Source organism: Hippichthys cyanospilos, chromosome 1 (genome assembly GCF_059441005.1).
Source record: "Hippichthys cyanospilos isolate Australia breed blue-spotted pipefish chromosome 1, RoL_Hcya_1.0, whole genome shotgun sequence".
Classification (NCBI taxonomy): domain Eukaryota; kingdom Metazoa; phylum Chordata; class Actinopteri; order Syngnathiformes; family Syngnathidae; genus Hippichthys; species Hippichthys cyanospilos.
In genome coordinates this window covers 15,729,743-15,754,360 of record NC_142369.1, presented here as the reverse complement: position 1 = coordinate 15,754,360, position 24,618 = coordinate 15,729,743, and the positions used below count along the sequence as shown (strand labels likewise).

Below are 24,618 nucleotides of genomic sequence, written 5' to 3'. Positions count from 1 at the left end.
ATACCCTTGACTGCTTTAACTGTCATATAAATAAATACAGAAATTATGGAATGGTGAATTTTGTTTACCTTGTTGGACAGATCCTGGGCTTTTGCTATCATACTTCTTTGTTAAATCGTTTGAAAATCAGTCCGTAATGGATGGTTGGTCACTGCCAGTAGCACCTATTTTAACTTTCATATCATGTTCTGCCTTGCTTGAACCAAATTCGGACAATGCTTGTTGTGCCTGACTGGTGAAGTAGCATGCGAGTTGTCATTTGAACAAAAAACTCCCAAAAATGTTGTATTTAGTGCTTTCCCGACGTGCGCTCACATGTGACAAAGGATTTGGTGAAGCTCATGGGTCGAAGGGACACGAAGAGCATCATGGGTAAAGATGATCATGTTTATTGTTATGGTTCCATAACTGTGTTAGAGGAGTGCCACCTTGAGTCCTATTGACTGTTTTTATTGCCGTCACATCATGCACCTACAATCATCAACACGCCAGCATTAAATATATATATATATATATATATATATATATATATATATATATCATAATCAATCACTGATCAAGAATACTAAGAAACAGCTACATCGATTACACTGTCCTTGTATGATGCGGCACATGGTCTCCAGCGTTAGCCTCTAATTATACTGCATACGCAGTGCACTTGGTGCATTCAAAGACAGTCAAGCGTTTCAATCTTAGACAGAAAAAGTCTGTAAATGCATAAAACGTTAAAAACAGCAATTATCCACACAATCTGGGCTTTCTATCAACCTATATAAGATGACATCAAAAAGAACGGTGGGGTGATAGTAATGTAATATTTTACAATAAATGGTCCCTCTACTCATTTACGTTTACATTATCTAATCGAATAATTTGGCTTCTGTCATCCATTCTAGTGATTGGTGTATCAATGAATAAAAATAAAGAATAAAACTGTCTTTGTAGTATATAAATAATATAACATTTCACAAGCACATGAAAACGAGAACCACAGAAAACTTCAACAATGGCAACACCCAACAAATGCACAGTAACGTTTCACTGAAGCCACAGACGTCTGGGATGTACAGGGCGGAGGACGCAGCAAAAACCAACCACTTCTAAAAGCTTTCATCAACCCCACTGGCTAACTCAAAGAACTTGGAGAGAGTTGTGGGCAGAAGGGTGCGCCGTCACACACACAGATACCAACATAGAGCAAATGGTATAGCCCAACCACTTTAAGACCATTCAAAGATGGTGGTAACCACAATTGAGTGGACCGCTTGGGTGAGCATCACCAGTTTAGAAAACAACATTAAAATAAAGTACATGTCTTGTTAAATATTGTAATAATAAGTGTACTAAGTGTCATAGTGCACTCTTGGGTGGCTTGAGCTGACACAGCCAATTTGAACAGCATGGAGGAAAGGCCTCATGGAGTAAGGCCTGATGCGAAGAACAGAGTTCTCCTTTGCTTCCTGTGAGAGAAGCAAGCAAGCAGTTGATCAACAGGATGGTGAGTGAATTGAAATATTAAAAAAAACAAAGATTTAAATACAAATACAGTATGTGCATGTTGTTTGCTTTGCTTCTTTTGCTATTTTGCACTCCCTTTCTACGTCAATTTCTACAGCAAGACAATAGATGCCACAAAACAGCCCCCAAATCATCAATCATACATTTAGCAATCAAAATCTAATCCAAAGCGCATTTTTGCAAAGAAAAAAGTGCCTCCCTTCAAATCTTTACACACATCTAACAACTTCATTTCACAGTATAATTTGAATAAAAATAGCAGTCAATAAGTTTGACAGAGAGGGGATCTTCTCTTTTTGCGATCAGCTTGCAGCAAAAAAAAAAAAGTCATCACTCATTGGGTGACTTTTAAAAATGTTGCTCCAATCACAGATGATATGTCCACTAACTTAACATCAAAAATATTTAAAGCGCAAGCTGGACGAATGGCGTTTTGTCTGCAAAAAGCATAGAATTAAATTACAAAGTAGTCACTTCGGTTTTATACCAACAAAGGCTAAGCCTGAAGCAGTCTGCAGATAATACACCATGGACTTCCTGCAAGCCATCTTAAACACTCTCATTTAGACAAGGTGAACACACAAATAAGACATCGTTTGATACAGTGTGAGAAGAAGTAGGCTTTTAAACTGAAGTATGCTTCATTCAAGAATTGAGTTCAGCATTTAATACAATCATTCCCTAGCCAGCTGCTCATACAAAAGACTCAGACACTTGGGAGTCTAAAGCACTGTCCATAACTTGCCTGACTTTCTATCGGAGCTGCTACAAAAGACTTAAAGATCATCACGTAGATTGCAAAGGCTCCACAGTGGTGGATGCTCAGTGTTTGCTGACCCATATCTTCTGGCCAACACACAGCACCAACAGCATAATCATGTTTGCAGAGGATATAGGCCTGGGTGATTTATATTTTTTTTCTGATTAATTTGAATCATTCTTTCAAAAAGTAAAAAAAAAAAAAAAAAAAAAAAACAAGCTATTAATATTGATACGTGAAACTTTGCTAGTGGATCAAGACTGTGTCTTGCAGCTTTCCAAGGAGGAGTCTGTCACACAAAGAAGCACATGTGATGAAGTTGCACAATGGAGAGTGATCACGGAACTGACCTCGTTCCACATCGCTAAAGATCAAGAACTCATACGTATATACTGTGGAAAAGACTAGGGCGGAATTGTCCCATGCAGCACAAAAATGCCTCAAGCTGGAGGCAGTGTGAAAAATGTATCAATAATATATATATTTTTTTTAGTAAAAAAAAAAAAAAATGGGGGCAGGGGTATTGCTACAAACACACACAAAAGGGCTTGCATTGAATAGAATAGAACAGAATAGAATAGAATACCTTTATTATTAGTGTATAGTTAGCATGCAACAAAATTGGCAGCACCTTTTCCAAATAGTTTTGTTTGTATCCTGTGATAAAAATTACAGTGTTCATCTTTAACAGGGTTGAAAAATGTTAAGCTTTAACTTCATCACTCATACAATGTTCTATTATGCTACATTTGTTTTGCACTTTAATTCCAAGAGAGAGTTATGTATGTGAAAGGGTAGCTAAAATAAAAGCAAAACTTGCTTTGAATTATCATGTCTTTTCAATTATTTACTTTAAAAAAATAGGAGAGAATAGGAGGTGGGGGAAAAAAAAAAACAGAAATCGAGTTTTTGAGAGAAAAAAAATATTGGAGATTTTATTTTCACCAAAAATCGCCCAGTCCTAAAAGAGCGGCTATATTTTATTACCTGAATGAGTGATGTTATGGGTTAGGGTTACAATGCAATATACTACATTTTGACTTCATCATATCAAAATGTAATATGTCACATTCTTATTTAACCTCATGCTTTACTATTGCACACCCAGGAAGGGGGTTAGTGTCACATGAACTCTGCAGTGCATCCAGCATGACTTGTGACAGCAGATCAATATACGATGGAGTATGTACGACTTCCAGAGGTTAAAAGGTGGATGCCTCTGAGATGAATGAATACAGCCAATAAATAAACTGAAAGAGAGTGTGTGCTTAGAAACTACAGTACAGCCCAAACATACTGAAGGCATGAATGGGCAATCCTGGAGAGGCAGAATCAATATCACATCCTTCCCGTTTCTTTCTATTGCACCATTAACATTCCTCGAGCTTCAATTTAAGGTCCAGACGGCGATCCAACCTTACACACACTCCTACGCGCCAAATTTTTATTATTGGCCCCTCAATAACAAACCTCCAACATAAGGTGCTTTTAAAAAGGTGAGAGAGAGAGATCTTTTTTTTTTTAAGTCAGGTTCAGCAACTTGTTGTTCATGATCGGTTATGGGAGGAAAAACCCCAGCATTTTCAGACTGCATATAACAACACCAATCAAAAACAGTTTTTACAAATCTCATCAAAACAGATCTCATTCCTATTCCATCTAAAAAATGCCCCCCCCCCCCCCCCCCCCACACACACACACACACGCACACACACGCAAACACACACATTGCTCTCAGATCTTGGCAGTCATGTTTAAATGGTATAGGGCAGTGCTTCTCAATTATATTTTGCCAAGCCCCCCTTATGAAAGAGAAAACTATAGAATATATATATAAAAATGGTAATAGAATATCTAAACCTGTATCCTTTTTAACATTAACAAAAGAAAAAAAGCAATATAAAACCCTGGCAAATAGATCTGCTGTGAATGCCTTTTGTTTGCAAAGGATCGATTTGGTGTTTGTAGCTACACTGGATTTGCAAACTTCAATTATTTAACCAGGGCAGCAAAGAGACACCAAAGCACGAGTGGACACACGCACTACGGTGCTTTTAAAAACTTTTTGGGACACCCGAGTGGATCTACTGTACATGTCAGTGCCAAGAGAACGAGAGCAGGAAGAGGTCAAGAAAAATCGGGAGATATTGAAAAGGAAAGAAAAGGAAAGAAATGAAATAATGTTCTTATATTAAACTGTGATTTGTAATTTGGACTTCATAAAATTTTGTGGATATTAATTTTAAATGATTAAGTTTTGACAGCATCCCTTATAAAGAAAAGTTTTAATGGCTGATGCGGGTTTATTGACGTTTAAAAGCTCCAGAAAATAGCCTGTGTAGCGCAGTAATGCGTATGCATGAGGGGTATTTATTTGAGAGTCTGACATCAGAGAAAGTTTATGTATGAAAGTCATGGACCGCCACTGATGTATATTGGCATCATCTCTATTTGAGCACTCATATAGGGCAACGTCCTCTTAATTTCTTTTGTTGGCATTTCAGCTTTGAAAGAGCATTTCCCAAAATTCAGATAGAATTGACTCACAACTACTCCGCACAGCAATGGTTACTTGATTACTAACTCGATTCTAAAATTAAACAATTATGATTTTTGATAATAGAGTAATCAATTCGAGATCTGATGTAATTTAAAATTGTCCAAATCATTTGTATTTCAGCTGCTTAACAATATTAATTATCTGGTTGCTGTAGACAATAATTCTGCTTACATGGAGGCACGTAGGCAAAATTATATTTTTGTTGAAAGAAAATACATTCGGAAACATTTGCTTTTACTCTAGAAAATAATAATCAACATTTTTGCTCTCACACTTGGCTTCTTATTGACTAAAAACTAAGTCAGTCTTCATTCATGTTTTTTATTTTCTCCACTGTCAATTTTAAAAAAAATATATCGTATTTTGAATTTTATAAAAAGAATTAAAGCTCATTGTTTTAATCTGATTCATTGATTATTGATGATTAATCATGATTTGCAGGCCTACCACCAATATCATATGGCAAAAACGTTACTGATACAAATTGTCTGGTTTCAAACAGTACATCTCTTTTCTTTACAACTCCAGAAATTCTAACAAAGCAGCGGCGATGAAAGCAGCATCAGAAAGAAAGAAGAACCGGCAAAGCGGTAAAGAGGAATATGTGAAAAAGTTGCTAGGGGTTAGATTAGAAATCCATCTGAGACTGTCTACACTGCTCAAATACAGTAGCTAACATGAAGCAGATGTTGAGAGCCACCGGATGTGGGATGCGTTTGCATCGGGTCATAAACAGCTGAGTTTTGACCTACTTCTTAACTTTTTATGGATGCCGTTTTTCCCCATTAGCAACTGTCAATTGTTTGTATTGCGCATACACATGTTTTAAGTTCATATGACACTTGCAAAACCATTACAGAAATTGAGAAAATTTGCTGAGAATTGGAGAAATATGAAGAAAATATAAGCACCTACTTAAAAATAATCCATTATTAAGTCGGGTGCAAGCATCCCAGCACAATTATATTACTAAACCATTTAGGAATATTAGGCAGAAGATGAAAAATGAAATTATGTTTTATTTTCTAATCCAATCCACAACTGGACACGAAAAACACTCAAGTCCCCGTTGGGATATTACAATGTTTTGCTTAAAGGGACAAAAATGCTAGACTGTGGTTGGGAAGTGTAGTACTGTAAAGAGGAAAGGCAATTAAAATTTTATTTGATGGCATGCACAATGTAGTGAAGGTCTCGGGTGTAATTAAAGTGAAACAGCCACAGAGCAGAGCTAAATACACTAATGTGACTTTAAAATTAGATAAAAGGGTGTGCCAAATAAGTTAGTTCAACATGAACGAGAGCTCCAGATAAAGAGGTAAACAGAGATATTAGAGTTTTGTTTCTTAGCTTGTCATTATGAAAATGGCATATCAGTGCCCATTTGCGCTCAAGTAACAACCAAATATGGCTTACCTGCGTTTCTGCATTTGGCATTGTTTGCAACCTGAGCTGTGATTGGTTGTTAACTGAGCTCCGAGAAGCTGTGACATCTTTTTCCCAGTAACAGCAAGTGGCAAAGATGAGCTTGATTTTTTTTTTTTTTTAAAGGTGGATTTTTCCCTTTAGTTCATATTCCACTGATGCGATATTAATCAAAAGGCACGGTTTAGTCTTGTTGAGCTGCATATAAAACACTATTGTAAAACAACATTTGACTTAACTTCCCCTTCAACTTTTAATATCAATATATTTGCATTTATCATTTTAGGACTGTTTTACACATTCAGTAGAACTTTAACTTTTGGGTACAATACAAACTAAAAGAAATTTTAGGAGTAAAAATATCCCGTTTTTGATGCACACTTGGGCCTTTTACGTTACTATATTTTAATGTTGGTCATCATAAACGTCTTGGGAGTTCAATACTTTCCGTATTTGTTGTCACATTTGGAGAATCTGTTAAATGAAACCACTGTTAAAGGAAAGAATTAAAGGATGAAAATGGGATTACTGTACTTTAGTAGTGCGATTTAACGCACAAAACGACTTCAAAAGAAGAATTTTGAATGATAGAGCAGGTAAAATAGCACCTTAGATATTGAATTAGAGTAAGAAAGATATAAATAGAATGTGGTCCCCCCCCCTTCCCCGTGACGTGTTGATGCTTTGCCTACCTGTGATGTGTTGATGTAAAGACTCTTTCTGAACTTCCCTCGCCGTATTTCCATTTCAAGAGCCGAGCCGCGGGCAACCGTGGCTCTGGTTGTTTGATTCCGACAAAACATACTTACTGGCAGCCTCACACACTTTCGCTCCCGCAGGGACTCGCGAGCCAAAAAAAAAAATAAAAAAAAACGAAGGGAGTTCGTAATGATTTCAATTCGAAATCTAGACGCCGAACTCCGATCCAGGTGGTTGCCCCCACCGGGGAGCGATTACGTCGTTATTCTCTTCAAAAAATGGAAGATTGAAAACAAAAAGAGAGAGCGAGAAAGAGTGAGTAACGTTCCCCCTCTCAAAAAAACTTTCTGTGATATGTGTCCTCCTTGCTGCAGTCACTGAAAAGTACCGGAGCGGAGGCAAGTTTGCCCTGCCCCGTTCACGCAGACTTCAACTGGTATTATGTCAGGCCTGCCCTCAAACTTCTCCGATGCAAACTCCTAACCGGAAATTGAATAAATCCACTCAAGTTCAAATAATTGTTGTATGTAAGCGCATTCGAATGTTTAAATGCAAAAAAAAAAAAACATTTGGTACACTTAGATAATTCAACGAGCCGCATCAATTCCAGTTCTACTTTATGAAGTTTTATTTTTTTCAACAAGTGTCTATCCACCTTATTCCTACCGCTCCAGCCTTTACGTGAAAAAAGCTAAGGACTTCCGGCGATGACGTAAGCAGCGTTTTACTATAGTAACTGCGCGACTTAAGCAATGTGAGAACGACTGTTGTTGCCACCTGAAAGCGAAAACATTTAAATCCCTCATCCTACTCCCACACAATAGGAAAGGATGACAAAAAATGGGACCAGCAGAGTCATGCTTTCTAAACTCAATTAGACGTGAGGTTTTGAGCAATCTTAAAAGCACGAGTGTGTCAGTACCTCCACAGCCTCCACAGTAATAATATTGGTCGCATTTGTTCAGAGGTTGGACAGTCTTATATAGCTTTTCCAAAAACTTTGCTGTGATTCTTTCATTAAATTCAGAGGTTAACTAACAGCTAATTGTCATGTTTTCCACACAAACCACACCTGAAATCTGATGTCCCACATCTCCACTGGTGTGCCGCAATGCAAGCACATTTGCACACGTGTACTGTCAGCCTCATCAACAAAATTAAAAGGAGCACACGTAGCAATGTTGAGTTGGTATTTTTCACTCTAAACCAAGACTCTCGGACTAATTCCACTGTCTTATTCATCTCATCCCGCCAGGTTTGTTGCTATAAACTCCCGATAGTCGCAGTATCAAATTCTCCTCTTTGTTTCTGGTGCATGTTTTAAACACAGTCCCTGAAGTTACAATGTTGTTGTTTTTTTTTTTAGGTTTTTTTTTTTAGACAAGCTCCAAATCTGACAAGTCTGGTCTGATATGTTTCAATGCAAGAAAACCCCACTAATGATGTTTTAGAGCAGGGGTTGAACAACGTTTCGACTCGAGGGCCAAGAAGGGTTCTAAAGTTTGAAAAGAAGGCCGGACCAGGAGCAGACAGATAGAGTGTGTTCCATCTTTTAAGAGGAAAAAAGGGACATCTTAAAAACATGCTTTGATTTCAATAGAACATGAAAACAAGCATTCCAACAGTGTTATTCATGACCCATGTATTTAACTATTGAAATGACTCTTACAAAATTAAATGTTGCTCGTCCATGTGTGTCCATTTTAACTGGCTAGTCACCAGCTCCCCAAATGCTACCTGGAGACAGCTGGGATAGCCACCAACAAGCATGTGACCCTAGTGAAGATGAGAGCTAATAGAAAATGTATGCATGGATGGACGAACTCCTCCACTGAAAGTTAAATGAACAAAATACAGCTTTTTTTTATTGCTAACAGTTACTATTTTAAAGCACAGATAGTTCTGTTATCCTTCAGGATATTAACATTATCATTCTCCCCCTGTCTTATAATTTATTCAAGTTCGGCGGGCCGGATTAAAAAGCTTAACGGGCCACATATGGCCCCCATGCTGTAGTTTGCCCATGGCTGGTTTATAGAAAAGAAGTGTGTGTGCGTGTGTGTGCATGAGTGTGTGTGTGCATGTGTGTGTGGGTGTGTGTGTAAGGGGTGAACAGCCCACTTTGAAATTTGATACCAATACAAATTGACAGGGTGTAAGACTGGTTAGCACGTCCACCTCAGAGTTTTGATGTTCCGGGTTCGCTTTCAACTCCAGCCTTTCCATGTGAAGTTTTCATGTTCTTCCCATGCCCATGTGGCTTTTCTCCGAGTACTCTGGTTTCCTCTCACAATCCTGAAAACATGTATGGTAGGTATAAGTGGTATGAGTGTAAATGGTCATTTGACTCTGTGTGTCCTGCGATTGGCTGGTAACCAGTTCAGGATGTACCCCACTGACTTGCCGAAGACAGCTGGGATAGGCACCAGCTGGAAGTTGAAGGCCTACACTTCATTGGTTCCCCATGAGTGCCTTCAGGAATATGATTGATAAGTCAAGAACTATGCAGCAGCAGAGTGGGAAAATGTTAAAGGGCCAACCCACTGGGAATGATTCATTATTCATGAACATACTTGAGTTTGGTATCTTTAATCAGGAATATGATATTAGCTTGCATTTTCAAATTTGATCAATTTCCTTGGGTGAAATCAGTAAGTAATTAACAAGTTCAAAAACGTCTTCTAAAAAATGAGCAACAAAAGATGGCAACTTTGCCCAGCCCTCTTCCAGGACGTGTGAAAAAATGTCTACTAAAAATCATTGTAGAAATATCGTTAATTATGTCAATCCACAGGGATCAATCCCCTATGAAACTGTATTTGGAAATATCCATGCTGCTCATTTCTGCCCAATTCATTCAAAATATCACAACGATTAGTGACTCCCTGGCACACTAATGAGAGGAATGAGGACATGAGCAGTGCATACAATTTTGCCATGCCAGTGTTACGCTTATACAACAGATCAGTTTTATTTGATAAGTCACAAAGATATGCAAACACTGTGCAAGACCAATTGTTTGCAGGTCGTTATGTATAATATTTAAATTCATAAGCGATAGTTTGACTAACTTTTTCTCCCAAATCCACCTCCAGGGGGTACACTTAGCATCCCAATGCGAAAATGATGCCACCCAGGCTGGCCAAAATCAGCTGCCGTAAGACCTAATGCGGGTGTGCTGGATTTTTCTAAGTCTAAATTTAAAAGATTGCAATGACAACCGCCGGGCCTATCAAACATGGATTCACTCAACAGGCCACATCAGCAAGCTGACTTCGCTCCACAATCAGCAACATTGTGCAAACTGAGATTTCAGTCCGCCTGGCTTACTCGTATGCTTGCCCAGGTACAAATAAAAAAAAAAAAAAATGTCCACAGGTCTATATTTGTTTCAATATAACGATAAATTTATTTCCACAGTAGTTGCCAGAAAGTCAGGAAACATGACAATGCTTGCCTTCTCCTCTCAGTGACGTTGTCTGTCTCCTAATTTAAGGGCATCCGGGAATTTGTCGACAGCCGACACGAAAATAAACCCACCTTTTATCACTTAGGAGGTTTTATTTAAGGGGGAGTTTTAGTGTAAACACCATTAACACTTTAGTGGCCCTTTAAGCTTGACAAAATCCACCTACACACATGCAGTGATGTCATGAAAATGATGAAACTGCTATTTTTTCTGTCGGTAGGCACTATTTCTGCCTGACTGAAAAATTACACAATGACAATACACAATGTTTGATCAATGCATTTTAGGCCATCTGACTTTTACGTACCTGAATGTGATTCCACTAACTGCTGTTGAAGGTGGCAGTAAGTTAGCCTATGTCACCATGGTTAGGACAAAGTCAATTTATGAGGATGGAATGTGACCAACTATTTACTGAACCTGCTGTGAGGGGAATTCACTGAGGTCAGAGTGTCACGGAGGATCAGTCACAATGAAGCAGAGGCCACAGCCACATGGAAACGGCAACCTGCTAGGTGGATGCAAACCCATGGGAGGAATGCATGCGCGCAGGCGAGAAGTTCACAATAGAACAGGTCTATATAGGCAGGCGGATTTACAAAAATGGACCTCAAGGTCATTTCTGGGGCATGTCAGCATTCCCAAAGCTACATTTGTCCTTTTTGCAGCCTTTCCGTCTCCAAAGCAATAATTGCATCCGGCAGAAAATGGGATTCTAGGCCATTTCATTAAGGAGTTACCACATTGTGCCTCTGGTGATACGAAAACTTGTCATAGATACATTTATTCCCTTGATTCTTCACTTTTACATCTTCATAACACTCTCCTTAGTTGACAATGGTCAAATTATTTGCCCTATCAGTATTATCATGATATAATTTACAGTTAGATTTAAAGGTATTTGGGAAAGGTAGAATTTTTAATCCGGTTGCATTTTTACACCACCACGATGGATTCCAACTGATAGAGTCAGCATGTTTTAACGTTCGGAAATTATAGCCATTTTATGCACACAGAGATGTTCCGGGGAAGTGCAACATGCTGCTTCATCATTACAATTACAACATTATTTAATGACATGTAGCCACCTATTCTCTAAATTCCACTTCATAAAGATTTATTTTCTGGGGTTTCTGTGTGCCTTTTTTTTTTTTTTTTCAGCAGCAAATGTCTGGAGGTTTGGTTTTATTGTGGCTCTTCACTGTGAAAATATCAGCCCTAGCAGTTTTATAGCATTTGCCTAATTGGGGCTCTTCAGACAGCTCTGTACAATTTACAAAACCACCTTACTGCTGTCAGCAGTGATGTCATCAATAAGCACTACTGAAAATCTTCCACGTTGTGTTTTGATTTTACATGGTGTGATAAGGTTTGGATTGTGAGTTCATGTCCTTAGCCATGGTCTCATCTGTGCAAAACGTGGTTACTAATACTGATGTTTTATAAAACAAAATATTTTTAAAAAACCCTATTTAAATTTATGAAATTATTTATTTATTGTTGTTTGTTTTAAACACAAGTTTGTCAACCTAAAGTGGATATAAAATGTCTACACACCCTTGTTCAGGTTAGGGATATAAAAATTAAGCCAAGATAAATCATTTCGAGAGATGACTGTTTACATGTTTTCGGTTGAAAGGAGCCGCCTCCTTTGAATGTTATTTATAAGCAGGATGTCTGTTGATGGGTGCTTGTGTAAATAGCTTTAGGCTGTGCATCTCATGCCGCAATGTGATCTAACCGGAAGGTGTGTGTGCGTGTGAGCGTCTTTGTGTGTGTGTGTGTGTGTGTGTGTGTGTGTGTGTGTGTGTGTGTGTGGGGGGGGGGGGGGGGGGGGGGGGGGGGGGGGGGGGGTTGACTCCCAGACTTCACCATGTGAATTCTCCCAGCCGGTGTATGTGAATTGCAGATAGTGTTTACAGGTCTCATGCCACCATGGTCAGTGGAGAATAGACACATGGAGGGGGAGGGGGGGGGGCACCTTCTCCAACCGGGTCTGCCCGCCTTTCAACTCTTCTTGGGGGCTACGTGTGAGCCCTTTGGGCAGCTCATCTTCACACAAGCAATGTGCTTATGTGTATACTTTGTCATGGTACATTTCAAACCCATCTGGAAGGAAAAGATAGGTTTGCTTTTATCTGCATCTTCTTTTTGTAAATCCCGCTAACTATATTTTGCTGGTATCTGCTCCATTTTTTTTCTCTCCTATGCCTGCATATTCATAGTAAACAAACAAACACGACAGCTAGTCAATGCTGACGCAGTGGCACAACGTTACAAAATGGCATCAACAAAGGAACTGATGATCATGGAGGAAATCAAATCCATGGAGCAACTGAAGAAAAAAAAACACGAGACAACCATGCAGGGACACTTTTCCACAAAAGCCAATTTCACCCCACTTTCTTGTATTTAATCTATATGCGCTCCATGATAGACCTTCCACTAGCTTGGACCCAGAACAGATGGAGTGAGGAAGTGTCAATTCACCAGTATGACAAATATATATTTCGTATTTTGCTTCCTTTTCAGTGAACCAAAGCAGCCAGAGGAATGAATGACTGTGGTTTGCGAGTCTACAATCATGTGGTCATCTATATTCTAAATATAAAAGGGAATAGTTACAGTGCTTTCACAGCTTTTCTTACAGTTGGAACCATTTTTAGGGTGCTAGATCAAAGGAAACGACAGACTGTACCTAGAGGTTTTTAATCAAAATGAGTGGAATCAATTAGATCAACGTGACATTTGCATTCGTTCAAGGTTGTACATCTTACAAATGTTAAGGATGGCAACAGATACTGTAACTTACGACATTTACTTTTTCCATATTTTTCAATTTCTTTCTCTCCCTAGTAAATCACTTCCATGCCAATGTCCTCAGGGTTTGCAGGATTACATTCATTGATGTGTCTCCACACTGTAATCATGTCGGCCATATGTTCATGCATAGCTCCTGATCCAGGATGTAGGTGACAGATGCAATGCTGTTTTTTTTTTCTTTTGCTTAGAAGTCACTCAACTTTAATGCTTGCAGGAAAAAAAAAATTGTTTAAAAATATAAGAACGATCCCCAGAGACAGATATAAAATTATGAGATAGTTCTTTGCATCTTACTCCTTTATACGAGTCTGACTTCTGCTGGACAATACATGCCATTACAAGCTCTCGTCAGTCTATTGCCCCTATGCAAGCAAGCCATCAGACACATCATTAAGTGCGCCAGAATCATCTAATGAAAGCAATTTTCTTCTTTATGATGGCAGACTGTCAGTTTTGGTTTCAACTGCCAAATATGCCTTAATTGAATGATGCAAGATTTTTGATAAAGCACATGTTTTAGATTATTAGGTTGCATGGAAGATAGAGCATAAATGACACGATCAATGTCAATACAGCTTTTTAGGGGAAAAATATTGAGGCAATTACAGAGTTTCTATTCAATATCCTTTATTAGTTCTATTTACAGAGATTACAAAACATGTTCTCATTAAGTTGAGCATCCACAAATAAGTACAATGGCCACTTTTGGTGAGAGACTGATATATTTTCTTCTCATTTCTGGTGTGGTTTGGTCCATTTGGCAGCTGCGTTGCGACCTTGTTTCAAACCCTAGAAAAGAACCATTTGATTACATAAAATGGAATCAGAAAATAACTTTTGAATGTATCATAATTGCAGTTTTCAAATAAACTATTTATACCAAGTAATAGCCTGTATGGTATCCACTCATGTACCAGGAGATGAGCATGCTGCCCATGGCCTCATCATCTCCAAAGTCAGGACTCATAGGAGGGGGTGGCGGGATCATCTGAATGGAGACAAAATGAGAGAGCAATGGATGAACCTGATTTGTGATACGCGTCTGCAGTGTCAATATTTGACCAAAATTTCTGTTTATACAAGTACTGTAATTGTCATTAAACGCACCGGTGGACCAAATTGCATCATGGGATGCCAGGGAGGAGGTACATGCTCGTGACCACCGGAGTGCCGTTTTCCACCCTGGGAGTGAAAAAGTAGAATAGCCTGTTATAACACCCAATATTACACTATTTAATTTGGTACACCGGCAGAATGGGAGGTACAGCGGTATAAAATCTGGTGATGTGTCTTCTCTACAAACATGGAGCAGACTAACTAAGAAGTACAATTTGGTGGCTAACTATAAATGGCAATCTGATTTTACCTGTCTGAATGCTGGCATGGGAGGTGGGCACGGAGGAGGGAATCCAGGAGCCCACATAGGAGGAGGAGGAACCTTATGGAATTTGGCTTTTTGGTTTTTACTGTGTGGCGGCTGTTTGTGCTGGTTTGGCTCTGTTGACCTATCACTCTCCTCAGTGGACGATTCTGCCTCCTGGGTCTAAATTGTAAGAGAAAACACATTTTACTGTTTAACTTTTATAGCAGGGCGCACAGACATACAAACCATCAAATTATAATATATATATATATATATATATATATATATATATATATATATATATATATATATATATAAAATATTTCCAAGAGAATCTCCAAAGGAAAGGTGCCCATACTCTACCGTGGTTTTGGTTTCTTCATCGCCCTCAGAGACCTCCAAAAGCAAGTCTTCTAGGTTCTTCTCTTCCTCATTGCCGTAGTCCGTGTAGACAACTACGCACATGCCCTTCTTCTTGTCGATAGAGGAGATGGTAGCTGAGTAGAGTTGACTGTCTTCTGACCAGTAGGCACAACAAGAATCTCCAACTTGCCACTGTCACAAAAATGAGAACACACCAAACTTGTATCATTAGGAAATGGAACTCCTTACTTTCTCTTTACCACACACAAGAAATGTGCCGTCACCTCTTTATCTGTCAATGCATTCATTCTTTTCCTGCTGTTCTTCTTTTTATTATTCTTCCGCTTCTTTCCTGGTGGGATTTTGATTGAAGCTTGCGACTCATCCTCCCCCTTAAGAGCTGTCTGCAATGACAAGAACATTTATGTGAGTAACCAAAAAAAAACTAACAAAGCATGCATCAAAACTTAATTTCTGTTACCTTAAATGATGCAACAGCCTTATCATAGGCTTTTATTAAGGCGGTGTCATCCCAAATATCAGAGTCATCACTCTGGAAAAGGGAAACATTTCATTTACTGCATTTAAGTTTATACTTTATACTGTTCATATTTATTTAATATGCACCACCGGAGCAGTGTTCCCAATTTCGTTGCATACTTGTTGTGCAATTTGTACAATAGCAAAAACAGTATTCTATTCGTTTATTTTAAACTTGCTTATTTATCCAGGGGACACAATGGTTCATGAGACTTCATCGCCTAAAACGTTTTTAGATTTATGTGATCGTCGGTGGTGGTTTCGTGTAAATCACTTATTTGAAAATTTCCGCAATTGTCACTAAAACCCGACAGTTTACAGGACACTAATTTACAAAGCTGCCATTTCGCTGTAATTTCGAGCCGATTATAATATCTCGTTCCACTCGTCCATCAACACAAGGTAAATACTTTACAAAATCATTACATTTTTTGGAAGAGCTATTTTATATTTAGAATTATGACGCAACTTTAAGGCATTTAAAGCATGTTTATTTATTAGCTCATGGAGCTAGCTCTAGCGATTGTCTATCTAGCGATTGTCTTCCAAAACAAAAGCATTGCGTAACTAATGTGTAGTAATATGGCTATTGAACAGCGTAACCAACCTGCCCGGTCCCCCGCATGAACAGCACGTCCTTGCATCCATTCGCCATAATGAAAACAACGGGTAAATTTACAGCTAAGCGCTTAGCAGCTAACTAGCTACACGCGTTGAGCATGTGACGTAGCCGCACGTTGTGACGCAAATATTGTGCGACGCGGAGGCTTGCTTGGCAACGCTGTTTGTGTTCGCGAGCCTGTGGCGCACCCCCCACACTTCATGCCACAGTTTCAATTGTAATTTTTGTTCTTTGTCAGTTCATTCATTATGATTGAGTCGTCTCTTCGTTCTCTGGGAGCGAAAGTTGTTGTGGCTGCTTCCAACGATGAGAACCACCCTCCTGAAAATATCATTGACGGGTAAGAAGCTTTCAGTTTGTTTGTTGTTGTGATTTTTAATTGGTGCAGTAGAACACGCTTACGTCCAGCATGATCTGGGGTTTGCTATTTTATCTTTGACACAGAAATACTAACACGTTTTGGATGTCAACGGGAATGTTTCCACAAGAGTTCATCATTCGCTTTGCTGAAATGGCAAACGTTTCTTCAGTCACCTTGGATAGCTACAACAGTAAGTTAAAAAAGACTAATGAAAACCCATACAAGAACTATCTAACAATCGTAAGACACACTTTTCATGTTCAAGGTACAGAACTTGATAATGTTTACTATCGGTGTTTAAAAAAAAAAATCACTTTTTATGTAGCCTCTAATTAAAATATTGAAATATATGTATATCTGTGATGACTTGTTATTGTTGTAAATCAGTTGATATCTGATATTGTCAGATACCACAGTAAACATTGCTTTCTTTGTAAAGCCAGATTTGTAACATTCAGTTCTAGTTGTGTAACTCATTACATCATATTGATGTATTATATTTTGTGTTTTAGCTATACTGACTACTCAATGGCCATTAGGTTCACAGGCTAATTTGTATATAGTTATGTACATACTTATTTATACATGCAATTATGTATGCATACACTTTTGCATTTTATCAAATGCTCATCTGAAAATAACCATTTTGTCAGCTAGCTTCAAACAATGCTTAAACATATTTTGTATTTACATAATTTTTAATTAGTCAACTCCTATCTATCTATCTATCTATCTATCTATCTATCTATCTATCTATCTATCTATCTATCTATCTATCTATCTATCTATCTATCTGTCTATGTCTATGTCTATGTCTATGTCTATGTCTCTGTGTCTGTCTGTCTTTTCACTCAGATGAACCTGCATGCACGCATGTCATTCCAACTCTTAATCAAGTTTTGTTAATGCAGCATAATTACAGTTAATTTATTTTTAAGGCTTCAGGTGGTCCTAAAAATGAGTTGAATAAGGGCCTCTCTTTTTCTATAATGATGCCCTGAGACAAAGCCTAACAGATGACTCACGCTTTGTTAAATGTTCTCCAAGGCTGTATCCCAAATCCAAACGCAGTCATTGTTCATTTCATTTTAGTGAAATTTGGTGATGAGTTAATGAAATCTGCTGGACAGGGCTGATGACTCTTCCCTCTCCCTTTGTTTTTGCAGTTAAGCATCTAAAAGTAGAAAAGAACACATCACAAAACGCCTCTCACTTTGAGTTTGTGGCAGAGAAAGGTAGGGATGATGAATACTGCATGAATTAGTCACTCACTTTCTTTACAAATCCTAATTAACTGATTTTCCTGCAGAATTGAAACTCACAGAGGGACATCTTCAGACAAATTCTATTTCGGTAGGTTAAACATGATAATGTCAAACTTGATTAATTAAATGAACTCCGGGGCAAATCCTAACTCGTTTTCGTGACATGTTTTTGTTTTCCAGCTAAACGGAACCAATGCAACTCACCTTCGTTTTATCATCACCTCAGGATACGATCACTTTGTTTCAGTTCACAGAATTGGTGTACATAAATAACACTTACGCTATTTACATCACCGTTGTCACACATACTTATCACTTAAACCAGTGGGGTGTCATGTGAAATACAGTCCTGCTTATCATGATTGGCACCTTTTTATTTTTTAATACAATTTCTACAATACCTTCGGAAATACATGAAAATGTACCATATTTACAGTATATCATCAGGGGCTTTTAATTGGACATTCAAAGTAGTTCAACAAAAAAAACTTTTTCAATTTACATTTTTATTTTAGAGAAATAAAGAGAAAACACAGCATGTGCAGCAATAATGGCAGCCCTTCTTTAATATTTTTTTGCACACCCTTTGGGAGTGATGATAGCTTCCAAACGATACTTGTAGACATCTATTAGCTTCTTGCACTTGTCAGATGGTATTTTTTTCTCACTCTTTGCCAAATTTTGAAGCTCTTTAATGATTGTAGGTTTCCTTTTCCCATTTGCAAACTTCAGCTTATACCAAAGATTTTCATTTGTTTTGCGATCAGGACTCATTGCTGGGCATTATAATGCAGTCCATTTTTTTCCTTCACAACCATTCCTGCATGCTTTTGTGCTTTGGGTCTTCGTCATGCTGGAGGACCCGTGATCTTCACCTCAAGCCAAGGTTTCTCACACTGACAAGGACATTTCGCTAAAATTTCTTGATCATTCTTTGAGTTCATGATTCCCGTGATACAATCAAAGCTTCCAGTGCTACCAGATGTAGCAAAACAGCCCCACACATTATGGAAAAACGAAGATTAAAACGAAGATTAAAATCAAGATGAAATGGATGGTTAAAATGTATACGTTGAATACTTTGGTAGAGTAAATTTTACAAAAGCAAGGCGTCTCAAAATTGTTACAGTACACTATATTTTGGAAACAGAGTGTTCAATATAGCGACCAATATACTGATATTCGAATATACCGATATAATCATCAGTAGATAATTGAGTAGTTGAGGAAAAGTTCTTATGAGTAGTTAGTGTAATACACTTTGAGCACTGTATATATTCACTGAAAATGTTCATTGAAGACTAATTTGTTCATAGTCATGAATATGTGTGTGTGTGTGTGTGTGTGTGTGTGTGTGTGTTTGTTTGGCAGGGTATACACTGGCTCTATAGAGCAATAAAAAATGTATTGTGTTGTTACATCAAAATAAGTATGAAGAAATGGTTTTCATTTAATCGTGATGAAACGCCTTCCTCCAGCCAATGATAGAGAATCTGTAAAAATAGTCATGTGAAATGCACTGGCAATGAATACAATGATAATGGATAACAACGGTAGTTTTGAAAATGGCTTGTGTATATTCTATCAACTCCAACTCAATTAATTAAAGATATGGATTCACTTAAGAGACCTTTCCTGGCGTTTTTCATCTGTTTCTGCTAATTTGGCAAAGCTTCAGAAAAAGAGCTGGCTTTCAATGAATGGCACAAATACAAAGGGCATTTCTTTCTCACTTTCTCTCCGAGAGACACAGTTAATTAACAAATTTTCAGCTAAAGGGGAAGGGAGACTTGAATTGGCATCTGGACAGGCCCCCTCCCATGCACAGATCCTGACGTCCCTATAGAAAAGGAGGACCACGGGTGATGCAACTGTCGGGTAGTGGGATCCAGATGGTTTCCCGGCCAACCAGTAAGTCTCTAAAGACCGCAAAGCTATTCTGTTTAGCGCATGCATGCATGTGCACAACTCCCATCCTCCACACAGCCGTACTATACTTGCCCCTACCTCCCTCCAGTGCCATGTCATCTTATCAGGTTGAGCAGTGTGCACGGACCCTTTGGGACTCCCTCCCCAATTACTTTGCTGACTGCAGAGGAGCTCGGGGATTTACAGAGGCAGCGCTGTGGCACGGCTCTTTGAATAAACCAATAAAAGTATAAAATAGTAGGGCTAAATAACAAGCCTCCTGATATTTAAGGAGCAACTAATTGCTCAGGGGTATGGTCGCCACGCAGCGTATTTGAGTATGTGAATGTAATGAGTAATGAGGGCAAGGTAGCAACTGATACACTGTTATTGACTCATTTATAATTTACCACAATGGCTTATTTATAGTCGGGGGGGAGGGGGGGGGGCTTTGGTCATGAAATAGGTAAGGTTCTTCCCCTTTGCCACTCTATCTGAACGTTGCGGTAAATATGATTTGCAAATGCACCCCCCCAACTAATGAATTCAGTGCCACTTTTGTTCTTGACTGTCAGCCGATGAAGAGAATCACAGCAGGATATGAGAGTGTCATTATCGTGTCACTGCAGGGCAGGCTTCATTTATCGGCCAGTGTCTTCTCGGGGCTTTCTTAACGGCTGTCCAATGACTCCGAGACGCCTGCTGGACCACAACTCATTATGGCACAAAACATTATTATCAGGGCATATCCTGCGATGGCCAACAAAACAATCGCTGTCGAAATTGGATGGATGAATGAATTTCTTATTGTAATATAATTAGACTTAATTAAAAATCTTTTAGCGTTTTTCTTCACCGATTGGGAGATATCTGGATCAGGGCCAGTGCAGCATCAGATGCAAGATTTTATCCCATCGGTAATTTACATACGCCTATATGAGTATTTGAGGTTTTAACATTGCTTTCCATAGGATGTGACAGAACTTCAAATGTAAAATGGGACATTTTCTTCGTTTCTGGATTGTTTCGTGATTTGCTGTTGCGATATGTCACTGCACAAACCAAAAAGATCAACTTCACCTGTTCAATTGTCCAATCCTCTGTTATCTTCTCTGTGCACTTAGAATACATAGTTTGTGTCATTTTGACATGTTAACAAATTTTCTCTGAGCTCCTTGCTTTAAATTTTAATCTGTGGTAGCTGTTCCATGTTCAATGTTAACAGTCAAGTAAATTTGGTCAGTTTTTCTAAAGAGGCTCATTTGCGAACATAAGAATTTGTCTCAAATTTATGAAATGGTCAAGTAATATTTTAATTTTGTTTCTTTTTTTTACCTTTAACTTTTAAGTTTAACCTTTAAGTTTAGCTGTTCACCAAATCTCTACAAAAATAACACCAAAACAAAAATTGTATAGAAGTGTAAGTTAGGTAACAGAAACATACTGTACATAAAGTTTTAGCTCCTGAACAGCCATAGTTTTACTCATGTTTTATTTTTATTAACAAAAAATTAGCTTTTCATGGTTTTACCTTTTTGATTACCAATAAATAATGTACTTATGACCATATTATTTTTTTAAATACAAATTTAAACATATTTTATTAGATCATCTAATCTTTTCATATACCATAAATTTAGAAACATACGACGGCACCCTCAACCCAGAGACTCAAGTGTTCATTCCACACAGATGGAGTGTGCAAGCCGCAGGAACGTAGATTTTTTTTTTTTTAATATTCTCTTTACTTAACCTATTTGAGTGTTTGAATTCATTTGAAATATCAACTCTTCTTTTGATTTGAAATTCAGATTTAAAACTGTTTAAAATTCCATTTGAATATACAGTAATTATATTGAAGGTACATTTTCATCCATGTTTTGACAATCCGTTGTGCCGAATTGGGTGGATGGGTGGGCTGCCTCTGATTTTGTTTTTAGGTGCTAAAAATGTTCATTCAACATTTAAGAAGGTCACAAAGAAGACTCAAGGGTATCCCAAATGTTGAGCTCATCAAAGGGCTATATTTTCCATATGTACTTTATAGTGATCATACATTCTCTTCAGCAGACTCCTTTCCACTCTTTGCCTTGTTAAACAGACTTTGAATGTGTCCTTATCAGTTCTGAGTAATCCTCCATGCATGCCATTAACAAAAAAGCCTCATACTGACAATGGTACTTAATTTGATTTCACGTCTGATTTTGGTGCAATCACTCATTTAGAGAAGGAGATGATTTGACAAGAGGAAAACAATCATATTCTTCAAAATGGTGGGAATCATAATGAGCAAATGACAAAAAGATTTGAGTTGAAGCTTGGAATCCATTTGTAGCATTGGAATCCATTAGTAGCACTCATTTTAAATCTAGTATTTTCAGGGAAAACTATCTTTTAGATAGTGTTTTTCTAAACAAATCATATTCATGGGTTGTTCAGTCAGAGCACATTGAAAAGCTTATTTGACCATCTTTATTTCATCCATTTTTATTGTTTTGAATCTGAATACAATTAAAGATACATTTTTAGGAAAAAGATGGGGGCGGGGGCCTTCAATGATTCACAATTTTATTTTTGGGGGGGAGTTGGGAGCTTCACCTGATTGTGTAACAAATAGTTTAAGGATCCATTTCTTGTCAGTTTGTGGGTCCTTTTTGGCTGGGAATTAGCACTCAAAGTACTTACCACAAGAAATCATGATCTCAAGTCGGACTTTTGGTATTGCCTGTTAAAAGCTTTCTTTTTATTTGAAGCTGTAGACTCCTCTCCTTTCTGTTTGCTGGGCCTTTCCCCCTTCCCAAACATACCTGTTTCTTACTCATTTTACTTCTTTGTGAGTGAAATTTTGGGGCTCAAGTGACCATAATGAATCCAAAAGAATCTGGCTAGTTTTCAAAATTAAAGGCCTTTCAAAATAACATATTTTTTTAGACTTATACAAATAAGTTCCAAAGTTTATTAAGTCAAACAATGTTTGCACAACTTTCCATTTTAAAGGGACATCACACTTATTTAGCTATTTCATCAGTTAAAAGTTATTTTGATCTGTAAATAAATTGATGACAATTTTTTTTACGTACAATTAATATAGTTGAAAACACATTTTGCCACGTACTGCTGAATAACAATGACATTACATGCTCAAGGCTTGTTTAACGACCAATCACAGTTCACCTGTTTTGTGGGTTTAGTCATGTGACATTTACAAGCTGTGCTGCGAATGGTCATTATTTGAGCTTTGGCTAAATGTGTTTTTAATGGATAGTCTAAACAGGCAAAACATACATAACAGCCATTGCTTAAATTCTAATATACTTCTAAATCCCTCTAAAATCCTGAAAATTCTTGTCTGTTTAGGACTTTAATGGAGAAAAATGTGTGCTTAATAAATGCTGTTTTTGCCTGTTTTGTCATTGTCTGAAAGTGACCACTGTGCCCAGTAAAGGGTTAAGCATCATCTCCCAGGTGGACAATTAATCTGAAGTAACCTTAAAAAAACATAATAAAATATTATCTTCCTTTAGGTATTAAATGGTGTAGCGGCAAAATAGTGGAACTACGGTGACGTGGTTTAGAGTTGTAGTTTTTTTTTTTTTTTTCTAAATGGAATACGACCAAATAAGTTGAACCAAGTTAAATGTGCAGTGCAGGCAAAGTTGAAGAGAATGGAGATGCACTGAGAGATAGCACTTTTTCAATTTTCTTCTTTACTACATCTGTAGAATTTATTTCTTTTTATTTGCGCTGGAACCTATTAATCTCCCTCCTGCACACACACACGCACACACACGCACACACACGCACACACACGTGCACACACACATTATTTCAACAGGCATTACCCCCCCCCCCCCAATGTGTGTTATATATGTTGCATTTTACTGGTATTCCATGTCGTGAAATATCTTCATATATCCACACATTGATGATCTTTGTCTCAAGTAAAATATCACAAATATGTCAGAGATTAATTGTGAGCAAGTCCTAGTTCAAGCATTATGTTTTGTATTGAGTTAATCTAATTTTTCATTTTTTAACTTTATGCTTACTGTTCGATGATTAGACCCTTGTATGCGCCAGGCTTTCTTTACTTGTCTTGTTGTGGTTGGAAAACAGAGGTCAACCACACCCTGAAAGACACTGATTGGCTCTCATTGTGTTTGGCAAATCCGAGATAGGCTCCCGTTTTGGGTGGTTGGGCAAGTTCCGGAGCAGAAGCATGATGTGAAAAGGGAAGAGAGTATGTCAAAGTTGTGATTCCGATGAATGGTAAAATGACCTTTAAAACATGCCCTAATGGCACCTTTAATGAATGTCGAATGGCTCAAGTTCAGACTACCACATAAATGCAAAACATCCAGCTGTGACTGTGGCCACTGGTAACGATTAGCAACAAAGACACTCATATAATGAGCTATAGCAAAGTTCTTTGGTAAATTCAACTCAGAACACCCCACATTTGAGTGAATCAGTGAAGGACAGGATAGACGCTAGTTTTTTCAAAATGTTATTTTAATGTTAATTTCTAATTATTTGGCAAACAGCACCATTCTTCTTGATGGTCGAACATAAAGGTTGCAGCCAGCACTTGGGACTTGTCTCAAGGTCAAGACTGTTAAAGAAAATAAATGACTAAAACCAATTTTTTGTTTTTGTATTCCAATCTGGCACAATAACATATATATATATATATATATATATATATATATATATAAACTTAAAAACTGATTAGGGTTTTTTCTTAGATGTTTTTTTAAGGTGAGAAAGAGCTAGAAAGAGATTAGAAACAGATAAATTAGAGAAATCAATTATAGTGGGCCCCCGGTTTACGAACTCCCTCTCTTACGAACTTTTCGACTTACGAGTGTGGACCGCGGCGTTTTTTGTCCCCCTCTTACACACAAACCTTTCGTCATACGAACAATCCGACATACTGGTCAAT

The 24,618-nt window shown here is 37.9% G+C and overlaps 3 protein-coding genes across 4 annotated transcripts in view; 1 reads left to right on the top strand and 2 right to left on the bottom strand.

Moving 5' to 3' along the window:
• Positions 1–7,098, bottom strand: part of rtkna (rhotekin a) — a 74,148-nt gene extending 67,050 nt beyond the window's left edge. Inside the window, exon 1 of the mRNA XM_088432900.1 lies at positions 6,956–7,098. Coding sequence (XP_088289026.1) covers positions 6,956–7,066 — 111 coding nt within the window. The 5' untranslated portion in view covers positions 7,067–7,098. The remainder of the gene's footprint in view (positions 1–6,955) is intronic.
• Positions 7,099–13,864: 6,766 nt separating this feature from the next.
• Positions 13,865–16,265, bottom strand: smn1 (survival of motor neuron 1, telomeric). The gene is made up of 8 exons (XM_088432275.1): positions 16,128–16,265; positions 15,462–15,533; positions 15,265–15,384; positions 14,981–15,172; positions 14,621–14,797; positions 14,362–14,436; positions 14,135–14,242; positions 13,865–14,043 (listed from the first exon to the last, which is right to left on the bottom strand). The coding sequence occupies exons 1-8, from the start codon at positions 16,173–16,175 to the stop codon at positions 13,987–13,989; spliced, it is 849 nt and encodes a 282-aa protein (XP_088288401.1). The 5' UTR covers positions 16,176–16,265; the 3' UTR covers positions 13,865–13,986.
• On the top strand, positions 15,516–19,393 carry hspb11 (heat shock protein, alpha-crystallin-related, b11). Of its 2 annotated transcripts, XM_088432297.1 has the most exons (6): positions 15,516–15,922; positions 16,381–16,482; positions 16,587–16,693; positions 17,670–17,738; positions 17,813–17,856; positions 17,949–19,393. In XM_088432297.1, exons 2-6 carry the CDS (start codon positions 16,391–16,393, stop codon positions 18,039–18,041), a joined length of 405 nt encoding a protein of 134 aa, XP_088288423.1. In that variant the 5' UTR covers positions 15,516–15,922; positions 16,381–16,390; the 3' UTR covers positions 18,042–19,393. The 2 variants fall into 2 exon arrangements, with proteins under 2 accessions (XP_088288423.1, XP_088288413.1); XM_088432287.1 differs by lacking the exon at positions 15,516–15,922 and having other exon boundaries at positions 16,120–16,482.
• The last annotated feature ends 5,225 nt before the right edge of the window (positions 19,394–24,618 follow it).